General features: G+C 42.1%; 1 protein-coding gene across 6 annotated transcripts in view; it reads right to left on the bottom strand.

Annotated features, from left to right (window-relative positions):
* The window catches only part of PIBF1 (progesterone immunomodulatory binding factor 1), a 146,336-nt gene that overhangs the window by 81,861 nt on the left and 37,120 nt on the right, over window positions 1–27,355 (bottom strand). For all 6 annotated transcript variants that reach the window (XM_075918902.2, XM_075918899.2, XM_075918900.2 and 3 more), the window contains one exon: window positions 19,376–19,474. In XM_075918902.2, the coding sequence (XP_075775017.1) occupies window positions 19,376–19,474 (99 nt within the window). The remainder of the gene's footprint in view (window positions 1–19,375; window positions 19,475–27,355) is intronic.

Raw genomic sequence — 27,355 nt, forward strand, 5'->3', positions numbered from 1 at the left:
CACCAGAACCAGTGTTCCACTGTGTCAATAGGATTGAATGTTGGCTACAGTTCCATTTCACTCAATGCAAGGGCTTGCCTGTACAGCGTGTGTGACAGACTCTAAGACGGAGGAGATTCCTCCTCCTCAGCCTGGAGTGCTGTGCTAATGCTCTCTAAATACTGTGCCAATAGGCACATCAAGGTAGACATCACCATCACAATGGTTTGATGTGGATCCATGTTTGTGCTGCTATAGTGTCTGCATGGGCAACCAGGACCAAAGAAGGGGGAGGGAGTAGACAAGTGCATTATGGGGTGCTGATGACATGAACCCATAACCACCTGCTGCACAGTTTTGGTTCCAGTGTGCCCTGACAGCACAACCCAGAATGTAAAGTGGCACAGGCACTGGAATGGCTACCCCGGTGCGTTGCTCTTAAAGTCAATGGTAGTCTCCCTTAATGAAAATGTGCTATTTCAAACTACATTGAATTCTTCTCCACAGTGGGGACATGTACCTTCGATTTCGCAAAAATCGGATGGTAAGAAATCAACCATAATAGATTCAACCTCATATCACAGTTCAGATGTGGTCTAAAACTGTGTTATTGTCCTGAAAATGAACTGAACAGTAAATAAACAACAGTCAAGACTGCACAGCTTCTAATATTTAAGCCACGCTCCAATGAACATTTTGCTATGTCCAACATAATTGGGTTTTTTTCCCTAGTAAACTTTGAAAGAAGGTCTGACAGAATATCAAATATCAGAATCTGAACCATAGTACTTGTTACAGGGCAAAACTGTTTTATGTCCAAATCATATTCCCCCACATTTGAAAGTCTTAAAACTCAAACAAAAACAAAAACCAGACAAACAAATCCACCTTGAGAATCAAAAAGAAAAAAAGCAACACAAAGCTGAGAAAAAAAAATCTTTTTCTAGAAAGTTCAGATGTGTTCCTGTTTGTTTCTTTCCCTCACATTTAATAATTTATTTCTGTGTCTGAATAATACCACATGGAAAAACACACAATAAACTTTTAAATATCATACAGCAATTTCTTTTAAGGCACTGAATATTATCATTTTGGATTCTGAAGTTATCTTAACTGGTCCATAATTTACTAAGTTGCCTTTATTTTCCTTTGTTATGGACAGATACTATACCTGTTTTTTTCTCATTTTTCTGTGATCTCTTGTCCTCCACAAGTTCTCAAAGATAACTGCTAAGGGCTCAGAGATCATTTTTGCTGCTTCCTTAAGTAATTCTATGATGTCTCTTCTGACTTCACACTTCCCTCTTGCCTTTGACCTATTGATTGTGTGCAAAGTTTAAAGCTGATATTAACATATGTTAATCCCCAAAACCCTATGTGGGGGTCCAGTCCCGCCCCCTTTCCTGTGCTGCCTTGATACACTCCTTAACGGCCAACAGGCCGCAGTACACACAAAGTTTGTTCCGCTGAGTATGCGGGGTGGGGGGTCTGGGCCCACCCTCACACCCAGACCCAGCCCAGGGCCCTAAAGACAGTGTCGCCAGGACCTGTCTCACCGGGGGGGGGGGGGTCTACCCCCGAAACCCGCCGGTGTGCCGGCTCCACGCCCTGCCCTGGGCTGCTTCCACCCCGCCTATCACTCCCTACTCTTCTCCCCTTTCCCTACCTGCTCCCTCGCCCTCCTTACCCCGCCTCCCCGGCTCCTGGCCATTTATTCCTCTCGCCTCCCCTACCTCCGCCTCCGTGCCCCTCACGTCATTTCCGGCTGCCATTTCTCCGCGGCCCTGCGTCTGACGTTGCCTAGCAATGTTTGCTGACCCGCTGCTCAACTGGCGTGTGGCCGCGCTACACCGCCGGCACGCGCGCAGCCCTCGTCGTGCAGCCCCCACCAACGAGAGGGCAATCGCTGGGTCAGTGGGGGGTGGGCCCGTCTCGGGGGGGTAGGCGGGCCCCACCCCGTCACACCCTACAACAGTCTGCAACTACTTACAGGTTGTGCTAAAATATTCTGCAAAATTACATGGGAGTAAATAAGTAGTTTTAAGAGGACTATGGATGCATTCTTTAACTTCATAGTTAATATCACTACACTATTACAAAGAACAACATTTCTAGATAAATAAAAATATGTGGGAATTAGAACCTTGGATTTTCAGCTCCAAAAAATCCAAGTTTCTATCACTTCAGCTACGGGGAAACTTTTGCTTATAGTTGTGAAGTGGAGAGGGATAATATATTATCTTTAAACTACAACCAGACGTCAGAGGGTGAACTACTCACTATATTAATCATTACCAAAATAGTTAAATACAAGACTTGTTATTGTTATTTAGTTACACCCAGTTTTCTTGAAACATACCCTTTACTATATTTTCAAAAAAATATTTTATTATTTGGAATGTCTGAAGTGGTAGTAATTAGATATTCCAACTTAGAGGTGCATAGAACAATATTAGACATAATTCCTATCCCAAATCAGAATAATTTCTTAGTGGTCCAAGATACAAAAATTATATGACCAATTTTCTTCAAACTTTGAAAAAAAATCCCCATGTTCAGAATAAACCTGGCAAATTTCAGGCTACTCCAGCGATACCAGCAAGAGTTACAGCCACACTGAATACACAGTTTATAATGGCACCTAGCTGCAACATTAACTGTGGAAAGACTAGGACCAAAATCGGTTTCTTCTTATCAGATATAATGTTGTTTAAAATAGGAGAAAGATGCTCCTTCTGTGTCTCTCCTCCCCAGCCACTGATAGCAGCATGTTCCAACAGAACTAACCATCTAAACTTATAAACAGATTCCTTTTAAAAATTGTTAAAATATTTTTAACTAAGAACAAAATCAATATTTTATGTGTTTTTAAAAGAATAAATCCTTGTCACACCTTAAGATTTTTTTCAAAATATTATCCTTCTACATCCATTATAATACATTTAACAAATTACTAAAAATAAATTTCCTCAATTTCTTTCTTTTGAATATTCCTGAATTCCCTCTGTTTACAAATTTTGTATGGTCACTAGCTCAGATAGAATAGTCTGAGCTATAGGTTATTCTATTACATGGACAAAGATTTTATTATTTTCTTTAAATTGTAATTATTTTTATGACAATTTCAGATACCATTTTTAAGACAGTTGTTTTTGCAGTTACTTTTAATGTGTTTTAGAAACTACAAAAATGTCACTTTGTAAGTATGATAATATCTTTAGGATAAAGGTGTGTAAAATGTGCAATTGCAAAAGCACAGATTCAATAATGTAACCTTCGTGCACTGTACTGTACTTTCCATTATTACTGCAAACAGTACACTGTGGCATAGAAATATAGTACTGCATTTTTAACCATTCATAGAGTTGTCTTCTGAAAACATTCATTTTGCCCCCTTTTATTTAAGTTTCCATTCACAGCAGGTGTAGGGAACCCTTTTTGGGGGAAAAAAAGGGAAAAGAAAAATCAGTCAGGGCCGCACAATGTGAGACGCAAAATAAACAAAAACAAATCCTCCTTGATTTGGCCCCCAACTGAATAGAAAGACACTTCCCCATATTTGCCTTGCACACCAGAACCTAGAGGGGCTCAGGCTACTACTATTCTGTGTGATCTAGCCCTTTGGGATGGATGGCTGGGGGCCGAGAGGGCCAGTGAGGGCTCCCCAATGCTGGGAAGAGCCCTGAACCCTCAAGGGCCAGAGCCAAACCAGCCATGAGCTGCATCTGGCCCCTGGGCCTTCGATTCCCCACCTCTGATTTACAGTGTACATCTTTCATTCTTTCTAAAAAAGATGGTCAATCTCTTATGTCTGAGTAATCCTCATCATGTGGAATGAATATGAAACCTCTTGGTACTCATGTCAACATTAAAATAGGCCAAATATGCTGCTTTGGCACAGTGTAATCAAAACATTGCCACAAAGTTAGGACTATAAAGCAGCCAACTCCCTGCTCTTCCACTCCTTGGCATACTATCACTTACACACACTCAAGGATTTAAAGATACAAAAAAAAAAAAAAAAGAAAAAATCTTCCAACTACATTTATTTAAAAAATTTAGAAATATAACAGATGCATGTGAAAATTACAAAGACAGAAACTCTGATCCACCTAATCTTTCATTAGACTTTACAAATTTACTGAACTGGAATATTCTTCTTGACAGCTTATATAATCATCATCATCACCTCAAATAACGTTACCTCCGGACTTGCTAACAGAATCTGAAATTCACTTTTTTTGCTTTGACCTAAATTAACTTTTGTTTGAGTGATTTCCTAAACCATTTAACTTCCCAGCTGTAGCAGCAACTGTCATTCTTGGCTTCGAAGCAGATTCTTGTACGAATATGAGTAATCTTTTTTTGCTTGGGTAAAACCGCAGGGTATGTTCAACAACTGTACTATGGATCTATAGGCATCTAAAACATGCATTGAAAGTAATTCAGTGCATTGCTCATAACATGATCAAATAAGGCATCTAATATGATTAAGAAACAAACAGTACATTGCAGCATTTGGTTGTCTTGTTAAGGCACATAATAATGCCACATCAATTATGTGGCGATAAAAGAAGTTATTTAAATCAAATACATTTCAGAAAGAATGCTGTAACTGGGGCTTACATTTATTTTTATAGACTTAATATAATCTATGTAAAATCTACTGTTACTGAAAACATTTTGGTTTACATTTGATGCTTTAAAAAATTACATGAAAAATAAATAACACTTAGCAATTCACACCAAACATTTTCTACAAGCTCATTAAATTTCCAAGTACAGTTTGTAAGATTCTAATAGCTCCTACAGTTCCTTGTCTACTCAGTCTTTAGCTATGTGTATGCATACTGCTTTAAACAAGTATGGGACTAGAGGACGTGTTCAAGACAATGTGAAAGAACAGAATGGTGTTCCAAAAGCAATGTAAGCATTTTGAAACCTCTCTGCTCAAGTCAATCAGGAAAGGTCTTATATAAATTTTCTCTCTTCAGTATTTAAGTCTATTTTTATCATATGGGAACAATGAAATAGTAAATCATGTGGCCATTTTTGCTTTCAAATTGAAATAGGAAATTTACATATTTATAAGAGTTTTGCTTTTTAAAAAAATACTTGATAGCATCTTACCTGAAACAGCACACTATCTCAAGGATTATTCAATAAACTAGACATTTCTAAAAATGTTATGACTTTAAAGAAAAAAGTGGAGGAAGCACAAAAAGCCCTCAAAGCAAGGTATCTACAGAACAATTCAACAACAATTACTATGATTAAGATTGGATGGATACATTAATGCAACCTATAGTATATCAAACTAGCAACATTATTCTTATGGCTGAGTCAAATGAAACATACGAGTTATATGAGAAAAAAAACCTGCAGTTTTTTCTTAGCTCAGAAGCATTCAGTTTCTTTACCAGAAGTGTACATTTAAATTTTATTTTAAACAATCAAATGTTATTTCGCAGGGAAGGCTGCCATTTTTGATATTTTGGAAGAAAGCCTCTTTAAAATGGAGTTTCCACCTTTTCAAAAGTCACATAATAAAAATATGCAGTAAACTATACTGTAACAATATTTTAGCAGTCTACCAGGTTGTGACACTAGAACTGCACACAAATTAACATTGCTGCATTTACCTCACTGACAATACATTCAAATGCCTAAACTCTGTTCAAAGTGCAATTCGGTGTAGTAACATTTCAATAAATGTACGTAAGAACAACATGATTTATGTCACTCTAAAGACATTTATTTGAATGTGCAAAAATCTATCTTCTGGAGTTGTGGGAAGAAATCAAGGCAACTAATGCAAAGAAGATACTATAATTTCATCCATGAATGTATCAAAATTTCAAAAAAAGGAATGAATATGAAAGGTTGAACAACTATGACTCCATAACTTTACACAGTTAAGTTAACAAGCTCTAGGAGTAAAAAGAGAATGCAAGCAGATGTCCAGCAAGTGTGGAGACTATCCAGTTTATTGCACCCAATGTAGTATGCACAATTACCTACCCTATGAGCAGGTGGCATGTGTGCGCATTTGGTGTAAGGAGATCTTGGGGGAAGAGGGAGACTATACTAGAAGGATGGTCTCCACATAAAATTAAAGCAGATGGCTGGGAATTAAAATTAAAAAGGTTCTAGAGCAGTTATTAAACTAAAGGCTAGGGGAAAGCTGAAAGGTGCTAAGGAGCACATGCTCCTCCTCATCCCAGTGTTGCTGCCCTGCTGGTGTGCATGCTGAGGGCACAAGGATATGTGTGTGGGGGGGGGGGATGCGGAGGCAGGGGGGCAGGGATTTCACTGAGGGGGATGGGGCAATGCAGGAGATCAGACTGTGGGTGGGTAACATGCGGCTGAGGGGAGTGAGGCTGGAGCAGAGGGAAGATGGGGGATGTGGGAGAAAGGATACAATTTTACTTTGCAGAAGCTGCACTTTCCTTTACTTCCCACTTCTTTGTCTCCCTCCCCAACTGCCTCCCTCCCAAACCAGGCTGCAGTCTCACCCCTCTCCTGCCGCCAAACTCCCTTACAGACCCTGCTCTCCTTACCTGCCCTGTGCCCCACCTCCCGCTCAGATCCTGCACATCCCTATCCCACTCGCTGGCAGCCTTGTTCCACATATTGAACCCCTCATTTTTGTCCCTACCCGAAAGCCTAAGGAGGTCCTCAAAATCCACTAATTCTGGAACCCCAGAGAAGTAAATCTCTGAAACTCAGGCCTACCTGTCCCTTCTGCTCACCCCATGAGGCTGGGCATCTCACTTCTGTGGTCCCCAAATTATTTTTTGTGGGCCAGTGGCCCCGACCCAGAAAAAGTTCCCTACCTCTGCCATAAATAAAGAAAACACTGAAACCTTTTGTGTTAGACATAAATTAATATTTTACTTAGTTTATCAAACTTCATTTTAAATAAACATGAGAAAGTTAAAATACTTAATCTGTTTAATAATTTAAATCTGTGGTCACCAACCCGTCGATCGCGATCGACTGGTCGATTGCGAGGCCTCGACCAGTCGATCGCGAGGCATTCGGGAAACCCCACCCTCCACTTTCCCCCCACCCCCGAGAAGCCTCACTACCTACCTCTAGTGTAGTGCCGGCTTCCCGCAGGGTGGACGGAAGTCCTCTCTGAAGCCCGCGTCACTTCCGGGGGTTCCGCAAGTGCACGGGCTGCTCCTCCTCCCACAGCTCTGTTTCATGCTGGGGGAGGGGGCGTTGGCCCTAGAGGAGGAGCACCGCGGGAGGGGTGGGGGTTGCCCCCGAGGCAGGCTCCCGCGGGGGTTAGTCCCAGGGCAGGCACGCTTGGGGTTTCCCTGCGCCGCAGGGGGCCCAGAGGAAGCATGTGCTAGCTTCCCAGGGGGGGAGAGGAGGGAGAGAGAATCCTGGGAGGAGGCAGATGCAGGTGACTCTGCTGCCACTGGCACCCTGTCCCCGCTCCCCAGACTCCACTCCCCTGTCCCCAGCTACAGAACTCTCTCTCTACTCCCGTCCCCACTCCCCTGTCCTCATTTCCGTCCCTACTCTCCAAACTCTGTCCCCACTGGCACCCTGTCCCCTGATGCAGAACCCTGTCCTCTGCCCTCCCAGCACCCTGTTCCCTCTCCCCTGCCCCCAGCTGTAGAACTCTGTCCCCACAAAATGTATAATTATAAGTGCTTCATTTTAGATTTAAATAGCATGAATAAAAAACAGACCATTAATTTCATAACTATAAACACGTGATTTTAATTTTATATATTGCATAATTTAAAAATAAAGTGTTTATCAGAGTGTGTAAGTAAGGGCTGAGGATAACAAGTGATGGACAGGAGGAGAATAAAGAGGGTGGGGCTTCAAGAAAGGGGCGGGGCGGTAGATCTTCGCCTGTTCTGAGATTTAAAAAGTGATCTTTGGTGTAAAAAGGTTGGAGACCACTGATTTAAATTAAACCATTCTCTCTAGCTGCAGCTGGTTCAGAAAATATGGTCACCATACCCAGCCTGGCCCTGCCCACTCCTCACATTGGCATGCATATCCGTAAATGGAAGTGAATTAGATAAATCAACACATGCCACTTCTGAAAGGTTGCCAACCCCTATTTTAAATAAGAGGAAACTGCATACCAAATTTGGTGGCCCTAATTCTAAGCGTTTGGGAGGACTTCTTCAACAAACAGAGAGATGGACTAACTCTCTCAAATGTATAGTAGATAGGGAACCAAAACACATTCCAGAAATTGTCATATACATAATCCCATACGAAGTTTCAGAGTCTGAAAATGGAAAAGCCTATTGGCCTTCCTAGTCATGCACTTTGCTAATGCAAGACTAGTTCCTATTTTATATTTACTCATGTTTTGTCCATCCTAAATTCAAGATGCACAAAAAACTGTAATACCTTGGAAGACTATTCCACTCCTCTTAGGTGGAATTCTCTGATTTTCAGCTTACATTTTCTTTATAATAATTCCATTCCATACAGCTACTTACACATTCTTTTATCATACTATGTAACTCACTGAATTATTGTAGACATCAGTTCATCACAAAAACAGTAATCTAAATATATTCATTTTAGCGTCACTCAATACTTCACCCTCTTCCTTTCTTCTCTCCTGCTTTATCCCCCTCACTCACCATCCCTTTTCATTTAGGCTTATATCCTCCTAACTAACCACACATCCATGCTCTCAAAACATCATGGAACTAACACAACTGCACAATGCAAAACAAAAATTAGCCAGGATGGGTATGAATGGTGTCCCTAATCTCTGTTTGTCAGAGGCTGGGAATGGGTGACAGGGGTGGCAAGACAATTATTTAATGACCGAAGAAAGATATAAAACATTATAAATCTTCAACTGCTAAAACCATAAACTGTCAACAACACATTAAAGTAAATATCCTTAAATTAAACCAACTTATTAAGCAGCATTTTACTTACTTTGCCTAACTTTAAATTTTAGTCACTATGAATAGAAATAAGTGTGTGTGTTAGTGAAATCAACGTTTACTGACATTTATGAATAAAAATCTTAAATCCTTCCAAGCCTATTTGCATATTAACAGGTACAATTTAGCTGTGCATCAGGTAGCATTGCTTTATACAAAAGAGCTACAAACGCAAAAAACAAACAAAAAAATTAAACCTACTAACAGAACAGACTTTTCCACAAAAGACACACACAGTTTACCACTATCACAAGAACCGTACAATCACAAACTACTTACCTCTACCCACCTAGCTAATCCAGGCTTGCTTACTCATCTATTCCCATGATAAACACAACACTGTCCCTCAATCTCTGCTTTTCAACAATCACATTACCATACTACCCTCTCCAACACCGTTAGTGATACATATTTGGTGTCATAGCTGGTGTGTTTGGAGAGAACTCAGGCATCAGAGATACTTATCTATTATTTGTATTATGGTAGCACCTACATCACTAGATAAAGACGGGGCTCCATTATGCTAGGTATTGTACATATATTTTAAAAGTACAAAAGTAAGCAAACATTATCATCCTCCTATATACAAGGTGAGTAAACTGAAGCACACAGAGGTTAATTATGAAAAATAGCTTTAAAATTACTTCCAAATCAATTTCTAATTAACTCTTTGTTTTCTGCATTCTGAAAATCCTGGAGCATAATTAAGAAAGTTTCTAAAACTGTAGGTGATATTCATTTATCTGTGTGTGCGACGTTTAAAACTGTTTTAGGAGCTAAACTAAAATATGTTGAAAATGACTCACTATGATACCAGAATATATACTATAGGAAATAGGAACTTATTTACAAGTGCACTCACACTTCATCATTGAGATTTACTGTATTTGCCTTCCAGTAAATGTCACATTTTAAAACTGACATGGAAAATATGTTTAATTAAAGTTTTTATGAGTAGATTTAATATTTGGCATCACTAAATATTTACATCTTCATAAATCTATCTTTTAAAGAAGTTTTAAGAACAAATTTTGCTAAATATCACCTTTTTTATGAGTAGAAAAACACTATAATTGGTGACTTTTTAAATTTGGGGGATAAACTCTATCTTACAGTTTGCTTAAACATGATTATAACAGGTAGCCAGCCGTTTGAGACTAAGTGTAAAATCAGAATATGCATGTACATATTTTGGCAAGACATCTTTGCAATAACTTCTATTCCACTGGATCATGTTTATTCATCAGACTGCTAATTTAACCCGCAATATTTTTGGACCTCCCTACTGTGCTTAATTATCCTTCTTGCGATTAGCAAGAAATAATCAAATGCTTGAGAGAAAAGATTCATATTCTTCAGGAAGTAGTTGTGTAGTTCCTAAGAAACGGAAGCTTCAAAACCATATTTTATCTATGTATGTAACATACTTGGGAATATTTTATCCAAGAATTAAAAAATGCCTATTATATAGGGACTTCTATTATTGTACATACTGTATTTTCTATTATTTTATTTAAATTAGATATAGCTAGATATCTAATTGGAGATAGTTTTTGGAGAATACTAAAATGTATTTCTGGGCACTAAAACTATTAATGAATTCCAAACAAATGTATTGACTAGTTTAGGCTGAAAAAAAAAAATTACCCCGAAAACAAGCAAAAAAAAAAAAAAAAGGAGTTGAAACAAAACAATTTCAGAAATGTTGTTTTGAACCAGCATTTAAAATATTGTTTTCAGTCTAACAACTTTGTTCTTTTGTCAAGGAAAACAATAAAAAAAATTATAGTTTTAGTTTAAAACAAAAAACTTTTTGGTTTTGTACTTTCAGTTTGTTACAGCCTCTGAACTGAAAAATGAATTATTCAGCAAACTCTGATGCAGTACAAAATTCTCAGACCAGAATGTAAACTATAGAAATGGTTGCAGGATATTTTACACAAGCTGGAAATTAGAACTTATGACCATATGGTTGGGGGCATGGAATGTCATCACAAAGGGCTTTCAGTTAATTATCCTTGCCAAAAGACCATCCAATAAAGGCTCCTTGATGGAGTGGAAATAGAAAACAATGTGACACTTTTTGCTACTGTGTTTCAACTCTTACTGAGATAGGTCCTTCTCAAAGTGCAGCAGAGAAAGGGTACCTGATGACAGCACTTCGCTAAGTGGAATGCATTACCAAGGACATCTGTTCTGGACAAGTGATTGCTGGATAGTGTTTTACTTATTATTTTCCTGGTTTAATTAAAAGGGAAGGTTATTCACCTTGTGCAATACATGAGGTTGTTCAAGATGTGTGTCCCTGTGAGTACTCTCCATCAGGTGCTGGTGCATCCCGGTGCAGTTGATTTTAGATTTACAATGGCAGCATCCAGACCAGTTGTTCCTGCACACTAGGAATCTCATAGTGCTGTTGGGGCTGCATGTAGCATGCGCATGATTTGAGCCCTCTATAGTTGCTTCTCTACCAGAGTTCTTGCTGCAAACTCCGAAGCTGATAGGCGAAGGGTGGGCCATAGAGCACCCACAAGGGGATACATCTCAAAAAATCTCAGTTAGTGAACAAGGTAAACAACCTTTTCTTTTTCAAGTGCTGTTCCTGTGGGTGCTCTGCTTTAGGTGACTGTAAAGCAGTGCCCACCCATCAGAAGTTGGGGAGACTTTGGATTCATTTGAGTCACTGATAAAAGTACTGAGGCTCACAATGGCATCAGCCATGGAGTCATGAATGACCACAGAGTACTTGCCAAATGTGTCGCTAGAGACTGAAATGGCCACCTTATGTATTTCTAGTATGAGAACCTTATTTAGGAACACTACGTGAAGTTGTAAATGTAGTAGTACAGTCGTTGCCAACTTTTTCCAACATGCGGATCCCTTTTCAACCTATTAAAATGTCATGGACTACCTGGAGGAGGAAAAAAAAAAAAAAAAAGGAAAAGAAAAATGTATGGAAATAAAAAACATTTCACAGCCCCCCCCCCCCCCCCCACGGACTGCAGATCACAGGTTGGGAGCCATTGATCTAGTAAAATGTGCTCCAATATGTTCAAGGTGTTTCTGTTATTTGAATAAGACAGCACATTTGAATGCACGTGGAGATCCAGTTAGAGAATTTCTGATAGTAACTGATAGTAGAGTACTCAAGTGTTTGGAGGAGTTCTGGAAGGGTTTGATCCTTTCAAGATAAAATGGTAACACACAGCATGCGTAGAATAGTTCTGCTGGATGCCCATGAGGCTCAGGGTAAATGTAGAGAGATCAATTGGTTGGTTGGTTGGTTGGTTCATATGAAATATGGAAGTAATATGGAAGGCATTTTGGGTATGGATGCACTGTGATCTTGTCTTTGAAGAATACTACATATAGAGTATCAGCCATGAGCACTCCTTTCTTGCTCACCCTTCTGGCAGAAAGACCACTTTCATGGCTAAATGGCTAGTGATAGTAGTGCTATATCAGAGGGGTAGCCGTGTTAGTCTGAATCTGCAAAAGCGGCGAGGAGTCCCGTGGCACCTTATAGACTAACAGAAGTGTTGGGAGCATAAGCTTTCGTGGGCAAAGACCCACTTCATCAGATGCATGTAGTGGAAATTTCCAGAGGCAGGTATAAATATGCAGACCAGAATCAGGCTAGAGATGACGATGTGGATCCAATCAGGGAGGATGAGGCCCACTTCTAGTAGCTGATCTGGAGGTGTGAATACCAAGAGAGGAGAAGCTGCTTTTGTAATTAGCTAGCCATTCACAGTCTTTGTTTAATCCTGAGTTGATTGTATCCAACTTGAAGATGAACTGTAGCTCAGCAGTTTCTCTTTGAAGTCTGGTCCTGAAGTTTTTTTTGCTGCAGGATGGCTACCTTTAGTAGTGCTGTAGAAACCATTAAGTATCTTCCTTGACACTAGGCAGAGAACCTCTTCCATTTCTATTGAATTCCAAGCAGGTTAGTTTGCCATGGTGGAATCATTTAGGAACCACACTTGTAAGTGGAGTATCTCCGGGTTTGGATCAAGAGTGCAACTGCTGTGCTCCGAAAGCAGCTCTAGACAAAACAGGAGGACTCTTGAGATGCATATTGCTATTTACATCAGCTAAAAGTACCATGCTTGTCCAGGCCATGTCAGAAATATGAAAATAAACTTAGCCCTGTCTGTTTGTATCTTGGGTACCAGACGTAATGCCAGTGGAATTGGGGGAATGAGATGAGCCTCCTGTTTGAAAAGGAAGGCATCTCCCAATGACTGTGGTGCCAGTTATGCCTGTGAACAGAAAATTATGCATTTGTGATTTGTTGGAGATGCGAGCAAGTCGATTATGGGAATTCCGTAGCATCTGAAAATGGACCTCAGACCTTTGTCATTTGTAGTCTTGGAAGAAGTATCTGTCGAATGTGTATGTTGTCACATTCTGATGGCCAGACAGGCAGCATGCCAAACTTGGGAATCTCATTGTTCCTGTTCCACAGTTCCTGTTCTCTAGGCAATCCCAGAAACTGTAGTGTTAGCCCAGCAATACAAGAGGTCGGTCCTGATGCTCATGCTGGGGGGGTCTGCACCCAGTAACTGATGAAATCCATCTCTACTCCCTCTGCTGGTGCCTAGAGTCTGGTAATAAGAGAGGGCTCCACGGTGACTGCCTCTGTAAATCTGAGGCATGCTGATTTTTAATAGGTGACCAATACTGGGATGCCCCCTAAAATGGGGAGCAGTGCTGCTGGGGTGAGAGAGGACGAAAGGTCCCAAGGCAAGCTTACTCCTAGGTCTGTGTACTGCTGGGACTGGTGTGGGCACCAGGAGCAACATGATCTTCTGTACAGCCTAGAAAGCTTCGAGTGTCAAAGGCACCTGAAACTGACAAAACCCCTCTTCTGTATCTGGGCTTCTAGCAACGATCTGGGGCCCAACTTCCCAAACAGGGAAGATGAGCCATCAATGCAGATCTTAGCTCGAGCCCAGCCTTTCCCCTTCTAGAGAGCAGATCAACCCCTACCGTCCTTATTGGTTTTCTTGACCAGAATCATAGATGGGGATCTATGAGGGCTCACTGACAGCACTGGTGGGACACTGCACATTTCTATCACGATGATGGATGCTGAGTCACATCGCTGCTCCAGTGCCAGAGGGAGTGCTGACACCATCTGGAGAGCTGTAAAGTCTAACTTCTCACTCCTCCTTAGTCCTCAGGACCTTAAAGGATCTACAAATGTGATACTTATCACTTATGTGCCCTTCACCGAGGCATCGAACACAGCTCCTATATGGGTCGCTGACAGGCAAAGTTACTAATACTAACCATTTAAACAATGCTAGAAAAATGAACGTTTCATGCACCATCACTGGTGGCAAAAAGGAACTGATGGTAGGGGCAACATGTAGTGCCCCTTATACTGAATGAAGTGGGTGCCACTCCTGAGAGCTTCTCCTCTATGGAGACTACTGAGGGAAAAACTTCCAGCACCAGTACATGTGGTGAGCACCCATGTGGAATGGATAGGAGCAAGTACTCAAAGAAGAATTCTTCAGGCAATTTATCTACTGGCTTTTGGCGAGCTTTGCCAAAATGAGAACCCTTCACATCAGGACAGCACAGGGGTGGGCAAATATGGCTTGTGGACTGAATCTGGCATGCCAAATCCAACCTGTCACCATCTTGTGGTGTAGTGGAAGCGTACCTGTCAAATTCCTACACACTATTTATAGCAGCAGGCTGTGGGGGCCACGTGAGTGTCTGCACATTGCACACTCTTGGGGGAAGGGGCTTTGTGTATGATCCCCATTTCCAGGGCTCGCCGAACCGTGGAGAGCCCCATTCGGCAGCCGCGCTGTCCGGCGATCTGCGCATGCGCAGATTGTTCTGCACATGCGCAGATCTCCCGAACCCGGCTCTTCTGGGTTACAATCTACTTGCCACGGGCGAGTAGATTGTATAATTTGTCGAGCCCTGCCCATTTCCAATATAATCTTAAAGCTGCCATTGGCCAGAAACCAGCCAATGCAAGCTATCTGGGCCATTCCTGTAGCACAGGCAGTGCACAGAGGCCTCCCATCAAAATGCGTGGCAGGCAGGGAGCCTACCTGACAGTCCTACTGGGCTGCTAGCCAACATTAACCTACGGTAAGTGCCTCCTGGCCAGAGTTTGTACATGGAACCCAGCTCTCTCCTGCACTCCAACACCCTGCCCTAGGTCGCAAACCAAACCCTCTGCACCCCTCCTGCACCCCTGCCCCAAGTCACAACCCCCTCCTAGACCCTACACCGCTTGGTGTAGCCAAATCTCCTGCTTCAGATCACAACCCCCTCCTTTACCCAATATCCCTTCCAGACCCCACACAACCTCCTGGACCCAACCTCCTTCCCAGACCCTGCACCTTCTCCATTAGTACCATTGACGAGGGTGGCCCTTGATCACTTACAAATTTTTGAAGTGGCCCCCTGCAATGGATAGGCGTTGTGCTGGCCAGCACTTGGTGACTAAAGGATTAAACTCAGGTAATTGGGGGGAGGGGGAGTGTTGGCAGGAAGGCCAATGGGGAAGATTGTTGAAATTTAAATAGAATAGATATATCTGCTTGCTGTTCTCTTTGTGTGAGTTTAAGCCAGGAACTGGGGGGGGAGGGAGAAGGGGGAGGAAAATGAATTAATCCAGACAGGACTACCATGCCTACAAGGAATACTGGGCATGGAAATGGACTGGACCTTGAAGTGTATCGTAAGTAAATAAGGAAAATGTATATTTAGTGGCGATCAGGTTATTTTCTTTGTTCTGTTGTTTGATTAAGTTTCTCTGAGCTAAATCCATGTGTCTCCCCCAAAATTCACTCTATCTAAGCTGTAGCCCAGAGATATCTTTTTCCTCTTTGTTTTAATATATTCTTTTCTCAGTTGCTCTGTAACACTAGCAACCATGTATACATTATCAAGGATACCCTTTTGTTTTCTAAAATCACTTTTTTTAAGGTGACAATTTGATTCGTGTATCCTGGAACGTAGCAGGTCTGTGTATGTATGCTTAAACTGAGAGATAAGCTAGCAGAGACTGCAGTTTGTTTTTCTTAAGTTCTCTTGTGGTGAAAGAGCTTGGGAGGTACCCCTCTGGAAGAAGTTCAAGTGCTTCTTCCTGGGTTCCAGAAGAAGAGATCTTTGTTTTACGTCAGATGGTAGCAGCTACTTCCCAAGGGCAAGAAATGTGTGACCTTGGGAAGTTTTTGTAAGCAGAATTCTACAGAGGCGAGGTATTTAAGGTCTCTTGCGGGCCCCCACCTTCTGCACTCGGAATGCCAGAGTAGGCAACAGCTTTGACACTTCCTCCATCAAAAATAACTGTCCACCCCTGGCACAAGTACTATTCATACTGAAGAACTGCAATTGTTCCACTGTAACATTTCCCAACTATAGACAAGCAGACAGAGGGACCTGATATTGGGGGAGTCCTCCAATTCTATAAAACTGCAAGGGGTTCACTTATTTCAGTCAGCAATTACCTCAAGATTTTAGAGTCTCCAAAGTCAACATTTTTCTTCTATTTCAGTATGCCCAATTGTCATTTTAAAACTCATCTACCCATTAGGGATGTCAGCGTATAGCCTTTAAATGAAATCTAGGCCTAGGGGCCAGATGTGGTCCCTGACTTGCCTGGATCTGGCCCCGGGGTTCAGGGTTCCGCCCCACCAGCATTGGAGAGCCTGCGCTGGCACTCCAGACCCTGCTGCCTCTCACAGAACTGATTTTATTGTGGGTCACCAGCTCCTCACTCAAAAAAGGTTCCCCCCTCCATGCGATAAGCCTACACTTACCGGTTAATTCAAATGACTACACAATCCCTATCCTTCACTGCCTCTGTATCAGAGACAGCAAGGAGTGACAGAGATGGGAGCCGGTGCCTGGGGGAAGCCAGCTTCTAAGCTGGCTCCCTGTGTGTGCAGGGTTCCGCAGAGCCATCTGCCCCTCCGCCCCCTTTGCTGCCTCCCACTGCTCGCCGTGGACAGAGGCTGGTCCGTGGGATGCTGTAAGAAGCTTCTGTCTGCAGGGAACTTGGGCTCCCCGTAAACAAGGGCTGCTGCCTCCCTGCGCGGCTGCCTCTGTATTGGAGGCAGCAGTGCAGGGTGGCAGGCAGGAGCCAATTTGCACGGGGAATTGATTTTTAAACAGGCTCCCCTCATAGACCTGACACCCTGCGCTACAGAGGAAGCAGCACAGAGTGGAAGGGGCTCTCCGGGAGTGGGGCTGGGAGCCAGGTGCATACTGGCTGCAGGCCCTGCCACTGGGGAGTATTTTAATAACCATGTAACCACTAAAAATAGTTACACAATTATTAACAAACACAATATCTAACATCCCTACTACCCATACTAATTGCAGTCCTTACATATATATAGTAGTCTGAAGAAGAGGTAGTTTGAGACGGAGCTATCTGTTTCTGAGCCATCAATCAAGATACTATAAGGTCCTTTTTCCTTCCTAAAGAGAAATATTAATTTTGTGACAAGTCCATTTTCTGTCAGTTCAAGGACAAAGTGTGGAATAGTGACTTTTTTTCAAAAGTAGAGTATTTTTAGGACAATCCATTATTTAATTATTAGGTATTTTGTTTTAAGCAAATTATTAAATAAAAAGATGCATTTGCAACCTCACTTTAATGACTTAAATAATGGTAATTAGTCTCTTAAAAATATTCATTTTTGTATTTTATTTTCCGCAAGTTACCCTTAATTTTTTGACTGTAGCAGTGAAGCCCTCCTACGAAGAGGAGGATGCAGAAGTGTAATGATTTGTAAGCAAAAAGGCAGCATGTGAAAAAATAAGTTCCAGCAGACTGGCTAGAACATTTGAAACTCAAGGAAAAACAAGTTACAGTTCAAGCAAAAAAACCTGACTGGACTCTAGTAACAGATTTCTTTTTGTTATTGTTGTTGTTAAGGGCTGATTGCTCCTACAATCAATGGAGAAGGAAGGAAGGAAAAAAAGATATCTGGATGAGATTGGAAGCCTGACATATTTTAAAGTGAACTGTCAAAATTCTGTTTACTTACAACAGTCCAATGTTGCTTATGTTAACAGCCTTTACTACAGTTATCTAAAATTTCACTTTTTCTTCTTAGCTGCTGCTTATTTCAAGTTTTATTGAGACTGTTGGCTCTTGCTGTGATCCACCAGCAGCAAAGCATAAATTATGTCACTGAAACCAATCACATTACCTCAGTGGACCAGGAAGCCAGCATTCAAGGGGCCAAGAAACTTCGTGGGGAATTATTACCCACATTCTACAATGTCATTTGGGACATATGGAAGTGAGAAAACAGGTAGAGGCAGCCAAGAAGGAATAAAAGGGTTACCACAAAGGTAAGTATAAAGTTAAATTATTATACGCCATACAAACTATAGCTAAACTATTTATCGGAAACATAAAAATACTTCCTATTTTGAACTAGTGAAACACAGTACAGGTTCTAGAGAATCAGAGAGCTCAGTGTCTGATGATAGAGGATTTTCATAAGATGTGAGGCTACCCTGACAGCATGAGTTGCACAACTCCACCATAAGAGAAATTGTTTCGTCTGCCACTTATTTTAAATACTGCCCCAACTAGGTAAGAGGCATAACTTAGATTTTTTTTTTAAAAGATAGGTTAGAGAAAATGTTTCACTGTATATTCTTTGTAAGACAAGACACAACAAGGGAAGATCAGAGGAATATCAAGACAATCTAGGTTGGCATTCAAACATTCTGGAAGTCCGCTGGTTGCTGGTGGGTAAAAACTCATCTTGTTAAACTAATCTTGTCCATTGAGAGAAATTATGAAAACTCAGAACAGAGAAATGAAAAGAAACTCTTAAGTCTGAGTCCAATTCCTTGCTACCACGAGCAATAATGTCATATTATCATATTTATAAAATTATCAAGATCCATTTTAAAAACCTGACCCAAAAGGGAGTTGTGCAGGGCCTGGGAGTCACAAGGTTATTTTAGGGGTTGTGGTATTGCCACTCCCTTTGTTTGCCCTATTGACTGGAAGGCAGATCCTGAGCCTCACTTCTCTAATGGTCAGAAACATAATTCCAATTTCCCGCCTAAATTTATTCATGGCCAGTTTACCCCCTTTGTTTTGGTTGCCAACATTATCCTTTAGCTTAAATAGCTTTTCTCCTTCCCTGGTGTTTTATTACCCTGGGCTATTTATAGACAGCACTCATATCCCCCTCTCAGCCTTCATTTTGCTAAGCAACACAATCTAAGTTCTTTTAGTCTCTTGTAAAATAGCTCTCCACTCCTCTGCCCATCTTTATTGCCTTTCTCTGCACCTTGTTCAGTTTCAATTCATCCTTCTTGAACATAATTGATTAGAATCATACAGATAGTATTCCCTTTATGTTAAGAAAAAAGATCAAAATTTAGTTATATAAATATATTATCTTTAGTTCCATTTGTGTGTATGCATTTTAAAAGATACTCACTGTTCTAAGAGCTGTTCATATTTTCCTAAAGCATCTTTTTCAGCCACAATGGCTCTTTCTTTTTCAGCCACAGCATTATCTCTTGCTTCTCTTAAATTTCTGAATTAAAAACATAAAATTATTCTGTCAGCAATCTGATACAATACAAACAAGAATTTTTATAATTAATTGATATTGATTTATACATCGATCTTTTTTATCATTATAGACAGTCTCACAAAAATCACATGTCAAAGCTAACTTTCTTTGTAAGTAGATTCTGATACTCAGTAGTTGCCTATTTTGTTTTTTAACACAAGTCTTAATTTATAATAATTTTCCCATTTCCTTACCAATTTTTTACTTATTGGTCTCAAATAGCTTTCATCAGTACCACTGATTATATATCCCTGTTTCTCAATTCATTTACTACCTCTTTGAAAAACAAAAGTTGAATGAATCTTTTCTGCAATTATGTTATACCATATAATCTTTTTTGATGGTCAATTTAAAATAACATTTCAGATGCTTTAGAAATTTTACAAAACTAGTTTTCTGAGTTACATATTTTTATAATTAAAACAAACCCAATGCACCTGTCTTTGGGAACAATAGAACACAAAATATGTCTTATATGCTACAAGGCTTGTACAGAAAACAAACATTTTATTTTGTAAGAAAATCCAACTCTAAAATCTAAATTGAAAATAGCAGTTCTCCACTCCCAACGAGAGTGTCTCTGGGATTATATCACCTTTATTTTATTACGTTCTGCTAAAAAAAGAAGTTACTCACCCTGTGCAGTAACAATGGTTCTTTGAGATGTGTCTTCCTGTGGCTGCTCCGCTCAGGTATCGGTGTGTCCTTGTGCCGCTGACCAGAGATTTTTGCCTAGCAGTGCCCCTCGCGCCGCATCTGCACACGCTGTGTCTCACGCTGTTGGGCTATGTCTGCATTGCACTTTCTTGCGCAAGAACATATGCAAATGAGGCGCGGCGATGAATCAACACTGCTCCTTCTTGTGCAAAACCCCCCTCTTGTGCAAGAGCCGTTCTGCCACTTATATTCAGGAAGAACGGCTCTTGCACAAGAGTGCGTTTTTGCGCAAGAAGGAGCAGTGTAGACTGCTCCTTTTTGCGCAAAAGCCCCTTGCACAAAAATGGTGGCTCATTAAGTATGGAAATGAGGCGTGGCGATATTCATCGTGTGCCTCATTTGCATATGTCCTTGTGCAAGAAAACGCAATGTAGACGTAGCCCTGTTGTTCATTGGGTGCACACGCGGCACGACCCTCCCTTTGCTCATTTTCTATCTGAAATCCATTAAAGGATTCCAAGCAGAGGGGAAGAAGGGAGGGTAGTGGAACACCCACAGGGACACACATCTCGAAGAACCATCATTACTGCACAGGTAACTTCTTCTCCGTCAAGTGGTGTCCCTGTGGGTGCTCCACTCAGCTGACTTAATAGCAGTACCTGCCAGATGGTTGTGGATATTGGCGTAATATATGTTGAGGAGGAAGGACTGCATCTGCCAGAGATGTGGAGGGTATGGGTCCTCTCTGTAGGGCATAATGTTATGTGAAAGTATGATGGGAGGACCATGTAGCAGCTTTACAAATGTCCGCCAATGGTACATTATGTAGGAAAGCCACTGTTGTGGCCAGTGTACGTGTGAAGTGAGCCTTGATAATCTGTGGTGGCTGCTTCCCACTAAGTTCATAAGCTGTGTATATGCAGCTAGCAATCCATTTGGGTATATGATGTGCCCAGATGGCTGTCCTTACGTGGTCCAGACCAAGAGATGAAAAGTCTGTCCAACTTTCTGGTCCTTTTGGTTCTAAGTAGAACGCAATGGCTCATCTTGCATCCAGTGTGTGCAAGATGGACTCTCTCGAGGAGGTATGAGGTTTAGGAAAATATGAAGGTAAATATATAGGTTCATTTAGGCGGAAGTCAGAGATGACCTTGGGAGAAACTCGAGGTGGGGCCTGAGTATGACTTAATCTTTAGTAAACGCAGTGAAAGGTGGTTCAGCCATGAAGTCTGCAATTTTGCCTACAAGCCTTGCAGATGTTATTGCCACTATAAAGATGTTATTGCCACCTTCATGGACAAGTATTGTGGTGATGCGATGGCTAGTGGGTCAAAGAGTGACCTGGTGAACATGTCGAGAACAAGGTTTAAGTCCCAAGATGGCACCCGAGGGGGGGGGGGGGGGCTTTTCTGCAAGCCTGTGAGGAATCACTTCATCATCCAATATGCAAAGAGAGAGAAGTCATTAACTGGTTCGTGGAAAGCTGTGATCACGGACAGCTGGACACGAATAGAGCAAACAGAGGCCCCTGCATTGGTGAGGTCCATAGTACGGTCGGCATAGGGGCAGTGATGGGGGTGTAAAAGGTGATTGGTGCACCACTATTGAAAATGTGTCCATTTGTTTTGATAGATGCATTTCGTGGAAGGTCGTTGACTGTTCAATAGGATGTATTTGATTCTGTCTGAGCAGATAAGTTCTTCATTTTGGAACCATGGAGAAACCATGCTGTGAGTTTTAGAGTTTTGATATTTGGGTGGCATGTTCCGCTATGTGTTGCATTGGGAGGTGTGGCACCATGGGGAGAGGGATCGGTTGATCTATTGAAAGATAATTTAGATAGGGGAACCAGGGTTGTCTCAGCCAGGCAGGAGCTATCAGAATTACTGTGGCCTGGTCAGAGCGTATCTTGCTGATCACCCTGGAGAGGAGTGGGATTGGTGGGAAGGTGTAGAGTAGTGGAGCTGTCCAGCAAATGGTGAAGGCATCCCGCTCTGATCTCTTGCCCTGTGCTGTTCGGGAGCAGAATCTGTGGTATTTGCAGTTGACCACTCTTGCAAAGAGATCTGTAACTGGGAATCCCTACTTGCAAAAAACGGAGAGGAAAACATTGGCGGTGATCTCCCACTCATGTTGTTCTGAGAAGTATCTGCTCAGTTTGTCGGCACTGACATTCGGCTGTCCTGGTATGTAAGTGACAGTTGGAGTTATGTGATTCTTGATACACCAGTTCCAAAATCTGACTGCTTCTGCACATAGTGAGCGTGTTCGGGCACCCCATCGATTTATGTAGAACATAGAGGGTGTGTTGTCCATGAGGACATGAATGGTTTTGCCCTTTATCGGGGGAGGAAGTGAGCACATGCTTTGCGAATGGCCCTGAGCTCCTGGATGTTGATATGAAAGTGTCTCTCTCGCTGAGACCATCTGCCTAAACTGCAGGGTGGCAGAGGAGTATACTTTCTGGTTGAAGGTATCTATCCGTTTATGTTCTTTGTCCCAAGGCGTGGATTTAAATGGAGAGTGTTTGGATTTGTGGTTAACCGAATTTGGGTGAGGATGAGAGAAAAGGAAGTCCATTCCTTTTGCTGGGACGAAATATTTTCTATCTGCCCTACGGTTGGTCGGGGGAGATAGAGGCTGGAGTTTGCCAAAGCATATCTGATGGTTCCAAGATAGCTTCATTAATGGGTAAAGCTATCTTCGAGGGTGCCATCAGTTGCAGTATCATAAGTAATTTGTATTGTTTGTCTTGCACCTCTTGGAGTGTCATGTCCTGCGACTGAGCCACTCGTTTAAATAATTCCTGGAACTGTTTTAAGGTCATTTGCCAGTGGAGAAGGCGATACCTGGAAAACTGCCTTGTCTGATTTAGTGGCTCTGGGAGCATGTGAGGAGCTCAGAGTGAGGTAAATTGTTATCATTTGCTTTATCAGCTTTTGTTATCACTTAGAATCATAGAATCATAGAATAATAGGACTGGAAGGGACCTCAAGAGGTCATCGAGTCCAGCCCCCTGCCCTCAAGGCAGGACCAAGCTCCGTCTACACCATCCCTGACAGATGTCTATCCAACCTGTTCTTAAATATCTCCAGAGAGGGAGATTCCACCACCTCCCTTGGCAATTTATTCCAATATACTTAAGTCAGGTGAGACAGAGACGAATGCATGGATGTAGCCAGGGAGCATGTAGATGTGTGTTGTGACATTGCAGGTTATGTATCTCTTGAGCAGCAGGTATGGGAGGAGTGCAGTCAATACCCATATCGTGGTTCCCAGGGAAGCCACTGAGGCTGAAAGTGTTGTGGAGGATACAGCCATTGCTGATTAAGCCACAGGAAGTGCCGTGGTTGTTGAAGAGAATGATCTCGAAATGAGTGGCAGGAAGCCACTGATCCCCACGGGGATGAATGGCACGATGAGAACCTACTACATTGACCACTACCCTGGTCAGTTTGTGGTGAAAGCGGTGTAGGAGAGTGGAGAGCCCTTTCTGCCATTTGCCTGTGCAGGCTAGCATGAGATGAAACTAGAGAGTGTGGTGAACAGACTCCCTATATTAGCAGTGTACGTGGCTGTAGGGATTTTTTGTAAGTGGCTTATTGTTCGAGACGCTTTCTTGTCCTTTGGAGCTGGAGCGCATTTGGGTTCCGACTGCCTAGGGGCAGCTTGTTCAGGTGGTGCAGAGGTGCCTGTAGGAACTGGCAATGATGGCATGTGAGGCCTTGTCGGCACTGCTGAATTAGCGCCACAGGCGGGCGCCAAGAGCTTAGACTCTGACTCGGCTCTCCTGGATGACGTGGTCTTGCATTTCTCCGCAGTTCCGGAGACTGATGGCAGCAGGGAATGGGAGAGGCTCAGGACAGCGCAGACAGTGATCGTGCTAGGGAAGCCCACGAAACCTGAGAGCCTCTACAGGGCAGTGAGCCAGCCCTGTCAACAGGCTTCTGTTGCCCCCATATCTCCTAGGACTTATCCCCCGATGGCTGGAGGGATTTCTCTCAGAGAAGGTTTCTGAGCTGCATTTCGCGGTCTTTTCTGGCTCTCGCTGTCATTTAGGAAATGCGGGTACTTACATGTTGCATGAGTTTCTCCAAGGCATTTCATGCAAAATGCATGTCCGTCTGAAACAGGGATTGAGTCCCAGCATAAATAGCATTTCTTAAAGGTAGGAGAGCCCAGCATGTAGAGAAAAAAAAAAAAAAAAAAAAAACCTGCCTCGGCTTTTTAACCAACTGAAGGAAACATTGAAAGCTGTTATTAACTGACCCAAACTATGAACTATTTATAAACTAACTATGCTATTTGTTTCCTGTCAGAAAAGGAGAGCACTGCTATGACTCCATCTTGAGCCAAGAACAGTAAAAAGGAACAGAGGGAGGTTCACGCCATGCGCGCACCCTACAAAACGACAACAGCACAAGACATGGAACGTGCAGGGGCAGTGCGAAGGGCACTGCTAGGCCAAAATCTCCGGTGCGTGGGGTGAGGAACACTGTCACCTGAGTGGAGCACCCACAGGGACACCACTCGACAGAGAACCAATAGATGTTTGTCACAGGCTAACTGATTTCAAGCTGATTTTGACTTTGAAGTGGCAGTGTTAAGCCCTCCAACTCTTTACAAAAGTTATCAGCACAGAGGCAGATCCCAAAACTCCCCAAAAAACATTAGGACAATCTGGCTGAAGGCTTAAGGACACCAGGTGTTTCTGCAGTCTTAACTCTCCATTCTCTGTCATCCAAGGAGTGATAGGCATGGTAAGCTGTGGACTGAGTTAGATGAGCCTCCCAGAGTATCTGTCTCAGGATAGATAGCTGAACAGATCACACACCTTTTGAACCCTCTGTTGTTTTTGGGACCAAACACAGCCTTGGCAGTAACCCAAGGTAAGTGGCCTCCAATATTTGAACTGTACTAAACAAGGGTGACTGTATGTTCCTATGCCAAATATGGAACATCTGATAAAATTGCTCGGATTTGAGCAATTTCAATAGCCATCACAACTATGCAGTACAAATGTTCAAAATAATATTCGTTTGACTGAGCACTCATTAAAAGGAAATACTCCATTATAACAACATTAATAATAGGTAAAAATTAACAAGATATGCTTACAATTAAGTGGTTAGGGGTCTGAACTGATTCCCTGCTTCAACACCAACTCTGGCTGCGCTGCTAGCTCAGCCCAGCAGTCACCTCCGAGCAGGGACAGTGAGTGAGGCCAGGAGGCAGGGTGTGGAGGGAGTGGGTCTCTAGGGAGGTGTAGGTGGTAGGGAAGAGTGGTGCGGTGCTGTGAGAGGTCAGGAAAGATCTATGTTGGGGGATCTATGTTTTGTTCCAGATCCAGTGTGTACCTGTTGGGAATTCAGCAGGTGGGGGAGGGGGAGGCACTGAAAATCAGGGCTTCTCCTTACCCATTGGGAAACCCTACTTTAGGGTACGCATGGGGAAGTGACACACAAACTCCTCACTCACCTGCATACATACTTACTCCTTAATCACACACAGGTCTGCCTCTCCTACAGCCTGGCTTCATGCATTTCTGCCTATGTACCCTCCCTGATAGTATCACATGCTGGTCACTGCCTGCCTGCATTCACTTGCTGCAGCTGTGCTTACTGCAGACTGACCAGACCAGCAGGGGGAGTGGAAAATATGGGACAATTTGTCCATTAAAAAAAAGGTTGGATGCCTTCAGGAGGGCTTAAAATAAGGGAGTGTCCTGTTAAAAACAGTTCAGATGGTCATTCTAAGTACAGGTATAGTAACATTAAGACGACGACAGGTTTACTAGTTAATAGACATAAGGAAAAAAATCCATTTAGCGCTGTATGATGCTGCTGAAGGAACCGAAGTTGTAGAGAGATAGTACTCCTTTGTGTAAACTTGACTGATGTTGTCCTGTTAGCATCAGTGTATTTCTGCATGTTCCTGCAGCCTCAACAAATGCAGGATATTTTAAAAATATAGTTCCTCCAGTCAATGCCAAAAGCTGTATATTTCCTGTAAGTGGGAATGCACAGCAGCCACCAAAGGATTTTTTCTAACTTGGGCAAAATATTTGTTTTCCTAATCTTGCTGTTGGAAACAAATAATAATGAACAAAACAAAATTTCAACATAAGGGCAATGCCAAATGACTTAAGGTTGGCAATGTTATAAGTTACTGAAAATGGTCCTAATAATGGAAAGAGTCTACTTTAATTGTAAATGTCACTACCTGCACTGCCTCGAACAACTTCTGAGTTTGTATCCAGTTAGAACGGGAGATGGTTGGCACTAAACAGTCTGTGTGAAGAGACATGGTTAAAACTATTTTGCTCAAACCATTACCTAGGTTGGCACAGGGCTGCCTTCTAACAACTGATTTAGTATAAAGTTTCTGCAGTGTAAGTGGTACCCTCCACCTAAAGAACCAATTCTAGTGTGAGACCTTTAAGAGATAACCAATTCATAATGGTTAGGTAGAGGATCAGAAATGACAATTTAAAACAAAAATAAAACATTTTTACTATGTATTTGTTTGGACTGATAAAGACAACAACAGTGTGGTATCTGTAAAAATATGGTGGTCACTCTTGTAATTATGTCATATCATAGTGACAGAAACTGATTACAAAGACTTTGAATTTGTTATGGATACAATCTTAGCTTGTACCTGCAAATACAGGTTGAAGCTCTCTACTCTGGCACCTTGGGACCTGACCAGATCTGAACAAGAGAATTTTCCAGACCACAGGAGGTCAATATTGTCTAGGAGCACTAACAACACTTCCACTGCTTACTTGGCTGTTAGAGGACATATAGATGTAAATTAGAGCTAAATAACAGCACAGAACACTGAGAGCGAGGACTGGTGGCTGTAAACAAACTTTATGGGACAATGGGGAATTTGACCAGCACACCCATGAAAAGTGGAAATCTGGCCAACTAAAATCATTCTGAATGATGAATGTTTCCGGACAAAAGAGTTCTGGACTAGAGAGGTTCAACCTGTACTACTCCTCTTGATCTTAGATTATGGTATCACAAGACTGGATAGGTTTGTGCAATAATTACTATGACCTTTTGCCATTAGCAGGTCACTCTGGCAGAAACAGTACCAAAAATCCTTCTGTCATAGCTTCTTTAAAAGCCTAAGGATTTAGAACAGGGGTGGCCAACCAGTTAGATACAAAAGAGC

Source organism: Pelodiscus sinensis, chromosome 1, assembly GCF_052426305.1.
Source record: "Pelodiscus sinensis isolate ZL-2025 chromosome 1, ASM5242630v1, whole genome shotgun sequence".
NCBI classification, from domain to species: domain Eukaryota; kingdom Metazoa; phylum Chordata; order Testudines; family Trionychidae; genus Pelodiscus; species Pelodiscus sinensis.